The sequence below is a fragment of the Gopherus evgoodei genome, chromosome 8 (genome assembly GCF_007399415.2).
Source record: "Gopherus evgoodei ecotype Sinaloan lineage chromosome 8, rGopEvg1_v1.p, whole genome shotgun sequence".
NCBI classification, from domain to species: Eukaryota; Metazoa; Chordata; order Testudines; family Testudinidae; genus Gopherus; species Gopherus evgoodei.
In genome coordinates this window covers 8,574,776-8,589,213 of record NC_044329.1, presented here as the reverse complement: position 1 = coordinate 8,589,213, position 14,438 = coordinate 8,574,776, and the positions used below count along the sequence as shown (strand labels likewise).

General features: G+C 45.0%; 1 protein-coding gene across 2 annotated transcripts in view; it reads right to left on the bottom strand.

Moving 5' to 3' along the window:
* Positions 1–14,438, bottom strand: part of GFPT2 (glutamine-fructose-6-phosphate transaminase 2) — a 108,570-nt gene that overhangs the window by 56,649 nt on the left and 37,483 nt on the right. The window contains exon 1 of one of the 2 annotated variants that reach the window (XM_030571848.1): positions 6,212–6,311. The exons of the other annotated variant lie outside the window; for it this stretch is intronic. Within the exon in view, the coding sequence (XP_030427708.1) occupies positions 6,212–6,296 (85 nt within the window). The 5' untranslated portion in view covers positions 6,297–6,311. Of the gene's footprint in view, positions 1–6,211; positions 6,312–14,438 lie in introns of those variants that run through there. 2 annotated transcript variants of the gene reach the window in all.

The following is a 14,438-nucleotide window of genomic DNA, read 5'->3' as shown; positions in this document are numbered from 1 at the left end:
GTGGCCCCCCACTGCAGCCCTGCAACCCCTTTTGCTCCTTTCTGCTCTCCCACCCCCACCCCCAAGACTGGAGAAGCTGCATCCCTGCCCCATGGCCCCAGGGCGCACTGGGGAGTGAGAGCTCCTTCAGTCCGAGCGCCACAGAGGGGGTCCGGAAGCGGGGGCTTCCCCCGCCACCCCTGCACTTCTGTGGGGGACCAGGGTTGGGATGTTGGGGCTTCTCCCACCCATCCGGTGCTTCTGCCAGAGAATGGGGTTGGGCACAGGGGCTTCCCCTGCCACCCTGAGGCTTCTGCCAGGGATGGGTGGGGGGTGCTGAATGGCAGCGAATTTTTTCCAGGGTCCCTCATTTGGCCAGGGCACCTCAGCATGGGCCCCGTCGTCCCAATGGCTAATCCGCCATTGCAAGACTACACTGAGGCAGAGAGGACCAGGTAAGAAGACACGGTTATCTGATATAAGCAATGCTACAGTGGCACTTCCAGAGATGGTTTTAGACTAATAATACAGCTTAGAGTAATGTGACATTTCTGTGCTGGGTGGGGCATATGGTGCTTCATTAATCATTTCTCTCTCTGGAGCTACATAATTCATTATAAAATTGAAAACCGTGGCACATTGCATAGTTTTAAAGAGCTTTGCTGCCAAATGGCACCAATGCTCTGTCATATGGGAGCAGCCTAAACTATCCATGTAGCTACAGCTGGCAAAGGGTGTGTTTGCGTTGCTTTTCTTTCATTACTGGATTTCTCTTCCAGCTGAAAATGAATGTGTCCTGATCACTCTGAAAAGTTCCCATTACCTGCTTTAGTCACCTCATGCTGTTAAGGACTGTCTGTACCAACTCTCCTTGGTGTAGATACAGTCTGTCCTGGCAGAGAGAGTTTTCTCTTTCACAAAGTGATCATCAGAGACGGAAAGCTTTTATAATCATTATCATTCAACGTTTGCCAATTTTGTCTTAAATAAATAGCGAAGATGATCAGTATTTCCTGGGGTATATCGGGGGGGGGGGGTAACAGAGAAAGAGACTCGGAAAATAGTGAGATCATCTTGTAGAGATATAAGGCAAAACTACCACTTTGTTTTAAAGGTGACCATTGTACACGCTTGGACTTCGCACATGCAGATTTTTACATTGTAAAAATTATGGCTTGGTGATGAGTTAATTTTTTTTAAGGGAGCGGACAGGGTCTCAGCCAGTGCACCTTTGGCTACGCCACTGGCATTTCCTCTCCCCTTCAGAAGGTACTTGTATGGGAACCACATGGGTTGCTGCAGATTGAGGGGTTCAGTACATGCTGTAGCAGTGGGAATCCTTCCCCAGATTCCGTGGATATCCCCAGCACATAGTCCATTGAGGCAAGCTGTGCGTTGGTGGGGAGTGGCCAATTTCCTGCTCCTACTGAAGTTAATGGAATTTGGCATAGATCTCAATGGCAGCAGCAAGCCTTTGGTTTTCCCTCCACACCACAAGTGTGACTGACTGTGTACAAGCTCCCTAGTCAGTTTTGCAGCTGACATTTCTGTAACTGAATTAAAAATGGGAGAATCTTTGGTTTATAAACATGCAAAATCAACACAGATTTCCTTCATTAAACTGAACGCAATAAACTTGAGTTACATCAGTTTTCTTCACTATGCAATAACATAGCTCAGAAAATTCAGGAGTGTGTGGTTTAGCACATTCTGTCTTTAATGCTTGGGTGAAAAGATCCCATTGCTGCTATCAAACGAAGCCAGTCTCTGCACAATAGCTATGTACACATCTGCTTGAATGAATGTAAACATAGATGATATGTGCCAGCCCCTAAAAGTACTAGGAATTATAAGGAAAGAAATGACATAAAACTATAATCTCTCCCGTCTACAATATGCAGCTCCATCTGTGTTGGATCAGAGTTTGGCTCCTGAGACTGGACTTTCAGAATATTTTGTTCCCGTTTTCACTGCCTTGGGGAATTGGAGAACACGTCTCTGACATTGCACAAGCTCCTCTCTTTCTATTGCAGGGCTCTCAGCCCTTAGCTTTTAAGCACTACTTATAGGTAACTAAGGGTACGTCTACACTACCCACCGGATCAGCAGGTAGCGATCGATCTATTGGGGATTGATTTATCATATGTAGTGTAGGCACGATAAATTGATCCTCGATCACTCTCCCGTTGACTGCTGAACCCCAGGTCAGCGAGAGGCAGAAGCAAAGTCGATGGGGGAGTGGCAGCCATTGATCCTATGCCGCGAGGGCACAAAGTAAGTGATTCTAAGTCGATCTAAGATACGTAGACTTCAGCTACACTATTCTTGTAGCTGAAGTTGCATATCTTAGATCGATTCCCCACCCCCCACCCCAGTGTAGACCAGGCCTAAGAGGGTATTCTGCATGGTTTCTTCCTTTCTACTTAGGGGCTATCATCTCTTCTCTCTCCTCCATAAACTCAAAGTTTAGTGTGGATATTCAGGCTGCTCTTCCATCACTCCAGAGCCCAGCATATTATTATTATTTATATTATCATAGCCTAGGAATCTCAGTTGTCGACCAGGAGCCCATTATGCTAGGAACTGGACAAACAGAGAACAAAACGACGGAGCTTACAATGTTTAAAAGTTGAACGGAAGAAATACTAAAAAGAGGGTCTAACTTGGCTAAATGAACCACTTAGACATATGGTTCTCTTACCACCTTAGGGGTTGTGATGGGGTGGTCTGCCAGTGAGGGCAGTTGCACCTAATGGTTAGCCCACCTTGCCACGTGGCATGGCCCTTACGGATTTGGAAGCAACCAACAGATATTGAGGGAGATGTAAGAGGCCCCAAGCCTTGCAGAGGGAGTGGGGCAAAGTCCCCTCACCCAGCCAACTGGGCAGGGCCAGCTCCAGGCACCAGTGCAGCAAGCAGGTGCTTGGGGCAGCCAACGGAGAGGGGCAGCATGTCCGGCTCTTCAGCAGCAATTCAGCGGCAGGTCCCTCAGTCCCTCTCAGAGAGAAGGACCTGCCGCTGAATTGCCACAGAAGAATGAAGCAGCAGTGGTAGACCTGCCGCCGAAGTGCCACCAATCGCACCTTTTTTTCTTTTTTTTCCCCGCTGCTTGGGCTGGCAAAAATGCTGGAGCCAGCCCTGCAACTGGGAAGGAGTTTTAGGAGCAGGGGACCAGCATAAAGGCTGCCTCCCCCTTCATTGCAGGCAGACAATGGTGAGAGAAGGCTCACCTGCAGAACTCTCCTGCATGCGGGGGGGCTGAAACAATTTGTACAGTAGGGGGGCTGAGAGCCATTGAACCAAACTGTAAACCCATATGATGGAAACCACTTCAAGCCAGGGGATGCGGCAGCCCCCCATACACCCCTAGTTCCAGCACCTGTGCCTGCATGTAAGGCTAACTTGAAAGGGGGCTCAGTTGACTTAAGTCACAACCGTGGCTCCAGAGAGAGGACAGGAGGAAGGGAACCCCTATCAGGAGGGTAAAACTGATTAATCTACTGCAAAGAGACCCGAGGCATAACCCTAGCTCCAGAGAGAGGGCTGAGGGGGAACTCCTGCTTGGAGGAGGCAGGGGCAGCTCTAGACATTTTGCTGCCCCAACCATGGAGGGTCCACTGGTTCCGTGGCTTCAGTGGACCCTCTGCAGGCGTGCCTGTGGGAGGTCCACCAAAGCCACGGGACCAGAGGACCCTCCGCAGGCAAGCCACCAAAGGCACCCTGCCTGCCATCCTTGTGGTGACCGGCAGAGCGCCCCCCGCTGCTTGCCTCCCCAGGCATGCGCTTGGAGCGCTGGTGCCTGGAGCTGCCCCTGGGAGGAGGGAAGGACTGACTAGTCCCAGGCAAATGATAGAGGAGTTGCTTGTCATAGCCATGCTGCTGTGAGAGAGGCTGGGAGCAGCTTTGAGGGGGTACCAAGGTAGCTGGGAAAGAAGAAGTAGTGATGACCCATAGATCCCAGGTGATATAGTAGAATCTAGAGACAAAAAAGGTGGAGGGACTGAAAGAACAATCCGTAGCTGCCTAAACAGGTATCTAGCCTGGAACCGAGGGCAGAGGGCAGGCCTGGGTTCCCCTACCCTTCCCCAGACCAACAAGGAAGGTACAGTTATCAGGAGGAGAAGAGACCAAGTCTCACAGGTCTCTGATGGAGACTGATGGTTGGAGTCAAAAGCCACTAGACTTTGTCGTGTCTTATTTGGGACTCTTCTGTTAACCTTGGAAGGGGAATAGACTGGGGTGTGACCTGGCCAGAGAGCTAGGCCACATAGACCATTGTGGCACCAGAACAACTAAAGGGGGCACCAGAGAACCCCTGAAACACTGCAACTGGCCAGGAGAAGGGGCTCTGGCAGTGGTGAGAGGCATGATTACAGGGGTGCATTTCACGTCAAACTCACTGTATATTAAGCAAATTACTAATCCCTAGCAGATTTTTCAAAGCACAGCAGTGCTGAATAAAGTTTACATAATATGCATAAGCTAGAGATTTATAAGGCTACGTTTATGTCATGGAATCCGTGACTTCCAGAGACCTCCCTGACATCCTCTGCTTCAGCCCCAGGAGCTGTGAGATTCTGGAGCTGGCAGCCAGTGGGGCCCTGGCAGGGTTCCATCGACAGGCAATAGCAGCGACAGGCGACAGGGCCCCCCTGCAAGGTTACAGCAACAAGTGACAAACTCCTAAGGATGCCGTCCCCAGGGTTCCAGCCACGGGTGACAGCCTCATGCAGGGGGAGGGGGACACCTCCGGCTAGTGGCTGGGGGTGTGCAGTTTTCTCTTTGGGAAATATGGTCATGCTGCAGCTTCCAGCTGCTATGGGAGCAAAAGTCACAGACAGGTCACGGCTTCCATGAATTTTTATTTATTGCCCAGGACCTGTCCGTGACTTTTACTAAAAATAACCATGACAAAATTTTAGCCTTAATAATAACGTATATGTGATTGCTAATTTATTAATCAATAGAACTAGAAACATCCCAGTCCTTCAGGATTCCTCAGATGAAAATTGTTAATGAAAAGTGTTAAAACTAGGCAGGATTTTTCTAGAGCGGTTCCAGAGGGCCTAGTTCTCTGCCCATTTTTATCAATCATCTGGAAGAAAATATAAAATCACTGCTGATGAAGTTTCCAGATGACTCAAAGACTGGAGTGGTAAATAAGGATAGGTTAAATCTAGATTCGATGGTAAGTTGACTCACTTGACTAACGTGCATTTTAATACAGCTAAATGCAAGGTCATACATCTAGAAACAAATAGCTTAGGATATGCTTACAGGATGGAGGACTGTATTGTGGAAAGCAATGGCCCTGAAAAGGACTTGGGAGTCATGGCAGACAACCATAGAATAGGAACTTCTACTCCAGTTCAATGCTGTGGCTAAAATGGCTAATGTGATCCTTGGGTGTACAACAGGGGAATATCAAGTAGGAATAGGGAAGTGGTATTACCTGATTATATGGCATTTGTGAAACCACTACTGCCATAGTGTGTCCAAGTCTGGTGTTAAAACTTTAAACAAAAAGCTGAAAAACTGAAGAGCATTCAGAGGAGATACACACATCTGATTAGAAGACTGGAAAACATCTCTTACAATTTGAAACTTAGGCTTAATCAACTTAGCTTATTGAACAGAAAGTTAATGGACAACATGATCACTGACTACAAGTACTTACACAGGGAGGAGGTATCTGGTGCTAGAGCAGATGTCCCCAAACTTTTTCTTATTGCGTACCCCCTTCCAGATTTACCAGCTGCCCGCATACTCCTACCCTGCTCATCACTGATACTTTCCCCCAGAGTTTAAAGCTTTGTTTGAGCAGCCTATTATGAAAATACAATAAATAAAATAACAAAATCCACCATTACACAAGTTCTCCCGAGTACTCCCCAGAGATGTCTTGTGTACCCTCAGGGGTGTGCATACATTTGGGAACCCCTGTGCTAGAGGGATTTATAATGTGAGAGAAAAGCCTAATGAGATCCAGTGGCTGGAAGGCGAAGCTGGAAAAGTTCTATGGTCTGCGTTTATACAGGAGGCCAGACTAGATGGTCCCTTTTGGACTTTAACGTAGTGATCTGTGAAATGCAACTGGGTGTGGAAGTTAAGATTTATAATCCATTTTCACAGTAAATATAAACAACGTACATCTTTCCATTTTCCTATTAATGGACCGATAGATGTTTTTACAAGCCTCACATAACACTAAACTACTTTACTAGTATTTTACCTTTCCATTCAAAGACATCAGAAGACAAAAAACAAAGCAGACTGTAAAACCATGGAGGGATCGAAGCACAGGAAGTCCAATGCATTCTCCATCCAGGAGGAATAAGCTAGTGACCATGCATCCCTGTGGAACCAGAGAACCTGTGCAAGTAATAGATTTTTACTTCTTCAAATCCCAGATGATCCTTGTGGTGTGCTAGCCACGCACCTCAGGCCTGAGTGCATGGCTCAGCTCACTGGCATCTCCATCACTACCCTGTTTTGGAGAACAGGAGTCAGAGTGGCAGTTACAAAATGCAAAGAGCAGCATTAACTACTATGCAGATTTCTGCTTTGCAATCCACCTTTTAGAGCCAGCTCCAAGCCAGCTAGGGTGACCAGACAGCAAGTGTGAAAAATCGGGATGGGGGTGGGGGGTAATAGGAGCTTATATAAGAAAAAGACCCAAAAATTGGGACTGTTCCTATAAAATCAGGACATCTGGTCACCCTAACGCCAGCATCCAGATCCAAAGTTTCTTTTTTCTCAGCCTCACTGTCCAATATTGTTTCCCTTTCTCACTATCCAATATTTGCAGCTCCTCAAAGACAGGTTGTTCCCAAGAAGGGATTTCCAGCAGTTCACAGAGAGGTGGGGATTGACGCATGTAGCCATTGCTTCCTCCCTTTGGCTGTTTTAGAGCCCCCTTTACACCCCTTGGTGTGCTCCTTTGCTGGTCTCTGCACTAGGGTCCAGAGGGAAGCAATTGCTCATTTACATTGTTATGCAAGTCACATAGCGCATGCCAATGAAGTCTTGTTTAGAAAGCTGGTCAAATAGTCAGTAATCTTTAGGAGGCTCCCTCCCATTCGTCAAGTGGCAGAAGGCTGGATTAATTTTCCTTTAGAACCCGATGTGGCTCATGGCAGCTGAGAAAACAGTTTATTAGAGCGTAATCCGAGAAACTCCCCAAGATCGACATAGACACAGTGCTAGACAGAACGCTCATTCCAGTAAACGAATGGGTATTCCCTGCAGAACTCTTACAGCACAAGGGTTTATCAGGCACTTGAGTAGTTACAAAAGAATGTGTAGGAGTCAAACGTACAACCAGTTGGCAAAACTTTATACTTTTAAGACTGAGAAACAGTAGAATACTCTATAAGGAAATTGTATTTCCTATAGTGGTCCAGTGGTTACATTACTTTGAACTACCATATATTCCAGACAACAGTGCAAGAGAGCTTGTCTGATGACATTTGTTTTCTATTTTCTTTACCTTCTGGCGTCGCCAGTAGCTGAATATGTGAATTCCTGCATTTTAAGGAATAATCATAGAACTATATACCATGTTAGCCATGCAAATGTTTCTCACATGCACTCCACTGTTAGATGTAGTAATTGCATTGGGAACAGGTAATTGATGTAAATTCTTGGTGTGATCTGTTGTATTTTTTGATACAATGTTATAGGTCTACAGTAAGTGATGACTGATGAGGACATGGGAACTGTTACACAGCTCTGTAACAGTATATACCTGTACATAGTGCTAGAATTTCAACTGTTTAACTGTAAATTGTATCACTGTAATATTATGATGGATTCGAAATATCTTGTGGTCTGATAATGCAAGTTTGAGGGTTTTTTCTCATCTTATTTTTCGGTTCCCTTGTCAGTTGAAGAACTCTGTTCTTGCAAGGGTGTGTTCCTGATTTAGAGATTGTTCTGTGCGTCATTTCCCCATAGAGTAGATTCTGTCTTCTTTTGTGTGTGTGTGTGGGGTGGGGGATAGTGAGACATTGTGGTGGTTAATGTTTGTTTGGATTTTGTAGATTTATAACTTCCTACACATCCTCTGTTTTTAACAACTGTGTTTACTCCATGACTTGCAACTGCAGCATGTTTCTAAACCCGATAGCAGATTTATTGCTGAGTTGCAGACCTGATATATCAATTGTCAAGACGCCCTTTATACGAAGGAAAATCCTCACCCTTTGAAGACCACATGGGTTTATTTGCCTTTCTGAAAGAGGAAGACAAGCAGAGTAATGCTGCAACCTACAGAATCTGCCTCACTCAATAATTGACCTACAGTTTAAGCATCCACAATTCATCATTATATCTATATAAACTTCTGAGTTTGGTCTTGATCTTAGTGCAGAATTGGAATCTTTGATAGTGAAGAAAAACTGAATCACTGCCTGGATCACTTTATTCATTGTGGGCCATTACATTCCTAAAACTTGTCTTCTTGGAGGGTAGTAATTCTGAAAATTAGATCAGACTGATGTTCAGATTCTTGTGCTATTTACAATGTTTAATCCTGGCAGATGGCAGCATATTTTACACATAAAAATCTCAGGGTAGGGGGCATACCTCTATATACTGCAAAGCCACAGAATAATATGGTAGAGATAGACCTCAGCTCAGAATTGCTTTCCCTTTCTTGTATCTCTGAATAGGAATCAAATTCTGCCAAGAGACCAGTGGCAAATTAATTGAAATAGCATTGGGTTATAAATCAGAGCAGATTTTGGCTTTCTGTCTACAATGAAAAATATTTTGCTTGTTCAAATGGGCTTCCCGTCCCATATACCCTAGAGTATACTGCATTTCAGGTGATTTACTAGAATTATACAACCTGAATAAGATCTGGGACAGTAGGTAGAGTCTATAAAAGATGGGGAGCTTCCCATCTGATTTATTTCACTTTAACAGATTATAATTTAGGAATGGAGGGGCCAAATTTAGCAAAAAATATCAAATGAGACTTTTAGCACAAATCTCACTCTGAATTCAAGTCAGTTCGCAGAGGTCTGGCTTAGTTCTGTACCTGCATCCCTCTTCTTTGGCACAATGCAGCAGTACACTAGGGGAAGTGCAGGTAAGAATCCCCTTGGCCCAAACCTTAACCCAAGGATTGTGGTGGATTTTCCATCACTGACAAGGTTTTATTTGAGGGCAGTTCTCCGGCCTGTGTTATGTAGGAGGTCAGGTGAGATGATCACAATGGTCCCTTCTGGCCTTGGAAGCTATGAATACTGTGACTGTCCTGTTGGAACAGGGGCTGGACACTCCAGGGAGATCCTAACCTGTAAAGAGAGCGGGGCTGATGTAGGCCTAGAGGGGACTGCTTGTGTTGCCCGTGGCTAGTGGAGAGGGGGAGCAGGCACAGATAAGGCTTTCTCACACAAAGCACAGGTGGTAGCAAGGTGCCTTACAACTCTGGGTATCTTGGGAAATGCCACAATGACAGTATCTATATCCCTTAAGTCTCTCCTTTGTTAAGTTATCTCAAAGATGCTGCTAATTGAATACCCAGTGCACCTGGGGTGAAAACATTATGCATAAGGCATGGTCATCACAAAAAAATCTGGCTCCAAGAGGTATCTGTTTATGCAGGCTCAGCCCCTTTGTATTTATTACTAATTCTTCCCTTTCATGGCTCAAGCAGCAGAAGACAGGAAGGAAGCGTTGTTCTAAGTCAGCCATAAAAATGTTGGCATACTGTGGGGCCATGCAAGTACCCATAGCAGTGCCACTGACTTGAAGGTTTACATTGTCCCCAAATGTGAAATAGTTGTGGGTGAGGACAAAGTCACAAAGGTCAGCCACCAGGTTTGCTGTGACATTGTCGGGGATACTGTTCCTGATGGCTTGTAGTCCATCTTTGTGTGGAATGTTGGTGTAGAGGGCTTCTACATCTATAGTGACCAGGATGGTGTTTTCTGGAAGATCACTGTGGAATGGAATGGAGTTTCCTCAGGAAGTCAGTGGTGTCTCGAAGATAGCTAGGAGTGCTGGTAGTATAGGGCCTGAGGAGAGAGTCTACATAGCCAGACAATCCTGCTGTCAGGGTACCAATGCCTGAGATGATGGGGCATCCAGGATTTCCAGGTTTATGGATCTTGGGTAGCAGACAGAATCTCTAAGGTGCCACAAAGACTCCTGAGGTTTTTTTGTATTTTTTTAGAAGCCAGGTAGCTGAATTTCCAGTCTGAATTTGCAATGCTCCATATGAAAAGGGTGGTACGTGTGTGTAATGCACCAAAGTAGAGTGGAGTTTGATTTGTTTATGCTTCAGGCCTGAATAGTTTGTGGAATATATCTATATCTATATCTATCTATCTATCTACTAACATTAATTGCACTATGGTTAGTCAACAATGGGTTTGGAATTTAGACTCACTGCAGTGAGGACTCTACCACAGACAGGGATGTGTATCTCCCTTAACTGACGCTCACCACTGACAATGATCAATTCAACTGAAATCACTTCCCAGCTTAGAGCAGGTAGAGACTTGCACAACAGTGTCAACATTTCATTCCCCAATGACAGTCTAATTAAATCATTCATCAGCTGGCGTACAGACTGGTATTGTGAAACATGCTGCGAGGTGGGGGCTTGTGGTCAGTTGCTTATTAACTGGTCTTCAGCAGATGCAGCCTGCATATCCTTTGAGGTTAAAGCCTTGGTGTATTCGCTTGACAGTGTCTTATGCACAGGCTGTATTCTTTGATACGAAGTTACTAGGTAGACCACGTGCTTTCAACATCTAAATCAAGCTTAATTGTAAAATACTTGCTTAATGTTTGTTGAACGTCTCGAGTGTCCTGTAGATGAACACTGCTCCGAGCTTTGGTGACCAGTAAGCCCTAGAGCCTTATGTGCAAGCTCCACTGAAGTTTATGCTACCCTAGGCCTCTGAGTGTACATAAGAGAAAAGAGGCCTAGGGAAAGCTTCAAAAGGAGCAGAATTGCTTGTTTACTGAACCAGCCACTGATCAGTTGTGTACTTCGCTCCTCACATGTTGCAGAGCAATGCTCCATTGCTGCTCCCTCAATCCTACTGTCCAAGGGTTTGAGAGCAGGGTCAGTGAAGTAGTTTGCTCTGACATATGTTCTCCCCACACAGGGAAGGCATGGTGTCTGCAGACATTGCTAACAAACGTACCACCGTGAGGATGTCTGCAGCAACATGGGATAATTCTAGTGTTGCACTACTTCCTGTGGAGGAAGGATATCAGAATACCATAGGGCGGTGATTCAGAACTGATGTGAAACTGATTTCAGAGGATTTAGGGGAGCCACAGGGGCTGCATACCACTGTATTCTGGAGTCAGCCAGGATTTTGAACGATCCCCAGAGCAGAACATCCTGAGGTTGTTTTTTAACTGACACTGGGCTCTGATGGAGCCTCCGGAATGCACACTTCAGCCACACCTCTGTCCTTCTCCACTTGGATGGCCCCTGCCCTGCCAACTAACCACTTCCATTCCTGTCCCCAGCCACTCCCTGGCATGCCCCTGCAGAAGGCCTGCGAGGGAGTCATCACAGTCGACATGACATGTGGGCAGAGAACTCTTCTGCAATAGACAGATTCAACCCACTTTGTGGCCTCTTTCCCTGAGTGGTGTAAAGGGACCACGGAGTAGTGCAGACTCTGGGCCCCATCTCTTACAACAGCCACAGTGTAGCACTTGGGGGTGATTACTCTGCGTCAATACATCAGTGACATGCAACTGGCAGCTGCTACTGATTTCAGGGGAGTGAAGTGTTCTTAGTACTTCAGCAATGCAGGTGGAGAGAGATTGCCATGCACAGCCTGGTTACCCAGGATTTCCACCAGGGCACAGCGTGGCCCTTTCAAGAGAAAGAGGAGAAGGAGAATGTGAACAAAATGGAGTCTTTTTAAATAATCTCATAAATGTGAGAAAAATGTCCCACTGCATTCTGAAGCTCTTTCAGCCCGCAGCTCAGCGAGGATGACCACATAATGAAGGCCCAATTGATTCCAGATGCTGTATTTCCTGCAGTGGCTGACACACGAGAACATCAATGAAATTGCTCAGTCCCAAGGGTCAGGCCATAACCAGATTATTACCAACACCAGAGACTGATGTGGAGGAAGAGAGACCATTATCAAATCCATGGCCCCATGGAGCTTCATAGTTCATAGCAGAACATTAAGTTCTGTGTATCTACACACTGTAGCATAATAGCTCCCAGTGTGTAGCACATGAAAGGGACGCTACAATGTGAAGCAGGTAAGACCATGCTGCCCCACTCCCAGTACTAAGAATGTTAGAACTTTCTAGCCACATGTCATTGCAACAGTCTCCTCGCTCCAGGTTTCACTAATGCTGCTGAAGTGTAATTTAACTAATAAAAAAAACTGAAAATCTATTGCTGGCTTTGGGTACAGAAATATTGGTCTGACTCTATATATATGGTTCCATTTATAAATTTCATAAAGGTTAATAAATGATTAATATATTTTAATAAATGATTCATTGTGGTGAGTCCAACAGATGAATCGTTTCTTACACCAGCAGTAGCAACTTCTTCTGATATGCTTATATCCATTTACAACACACACTCCTCATGTCTGTAATGTGTTGGTAATATCTGTTAATCATTTATTTTACCCTTTATAAATGAACCTTAACATAAAACTATCACATTACAGTGACATCTTCAGCTAGACCTGCAAAACCAGTACTGTACAACATGAGTGGAAATCTGTCATGCAGGGGGTAGATTCTAACCAATCCCATTGGTATTTGCCATATGAAAGAGCTCTAGTTAGACTCAACACAAGCTCAATGGAAAGATCATTTTATTATATTCCTTATATTTTCACTACAGAAGGGTCTCCTACACTTGCAATAAAATGTTAACTGCTTTAGGCTGGGATTTTCAAAAAACCTAAGCCATTAGGTACCAATCCAATGGGATTTGAGTGCCTAACACCTCCAGGCTCCTTCCAAAATCCCAGCCTTAAATTGATATATAAAGGATTAAGAATAGCCATATTTTCTACATTGTTTCAACTGAACCAAATCAATGCAAACTTTAAGCAATTGGACCTTGACCACTTTGTAGACAGGGGTAAAACTGAGTCCTGGGTATAAGCTGGTGAAACTCCAATGATCTCAATAAGGATATACTGATTTGCACTGTGGCTCAGGTTGGTCCCAGGCACAGAAGCACAAAAAGTAGACTAAGACACTGTACAGTATGAGTAAGAAGTACCGGTAGCCCAAATCCCTGGACTAAAAGCTGCATCACCCACATGGTCATTCTTACAGTTTAGTAGCTTAGTAGGCGTAAAATAAATCTGTGCTGGAAGGAGCCAGAGCACTTGTAGGAGAGCCCAGGGACACAGCCCTAAATTACGACATCAATATTGCTTATTACATGAGTGCATCTCTGGGGAGTCTTTATTACAGAGTATTTCTGGTTACAGTTTAGGTACCTGGAGTGTACGGGGGTGTGGGGCGAATCACAAGAGGTGTGAAGCATCTAGCCTGCCAGAAAAAAATCTAATTGAAAAGGAATTGAAATACTCACCCACGCACTACTTCAAACCTACATTCTTCAGCCATTACTAAAAAGTAGGATCAACCACAAGCCTGCCCCGAATAAACAAACATGGCTCCACTGCATTTCCCTGACTCGCCATCACAGGTACTCATTCAGTCTGGACTTACAAAAAATGAAGGGATTTGTAACTGGAAAAGGTAGGTGTTGCTGTTCTATACCAACATGCTTCAGAGACATTGGGCCAGATCCTTAGCTGAGTTCCCTTCCAACCCTGAGGCCCATTCCTGCTCCCCAGAGTATAACTTACAGCAGGGCAGCAAGAAATAGACCCCAACTGAAACAATTTTTTAAACGGACCAATCTCAGTAAACACAGCTCTGGGCCACTGCCAAGTTAGCCTATCTCTAGCTGAAAACATTTTTGTGGGCAGGGAGGATTATTCCTTATTATTTGGGCAACATTCTTCCTTGATTATGCCCTGTCCAACCGCAGCGATTTAAGTCACAGCAGAATTTGGCCCTTGGACTTCTGTTCTGTTGCAAAGTAGTGCATTTCTTGGAAAAGAATCTGGCATCCAAATGTTTGGGAGGTTGGGGGGGAAGAGGTGAAGTGATGAGGATAGCTGAAACTAAGAGAGGTTAATTCTCCAGTGGATTGTATGTGCAGTCCACATTCATTCTTATAACCCCTTGTCCAGTCATACAAACCTTAGCCCATGCGAAGTTAGGAATAGTGTCCAGTAAAATTCAATTAATTGATTTTGGTTTAAAAATCTAGAATGTCTTGATCAAGGGCTTGATCCAAAGTGTATTGAAGTCAACGGATCAGGCTTTGGATCAGGCCCCAGGAAAAGAAGTAGAGCAGTGTCTCCATTTGCTTTATAAATACCATCTGTGAATGCAATGTTTTCTGAAGGACTCTG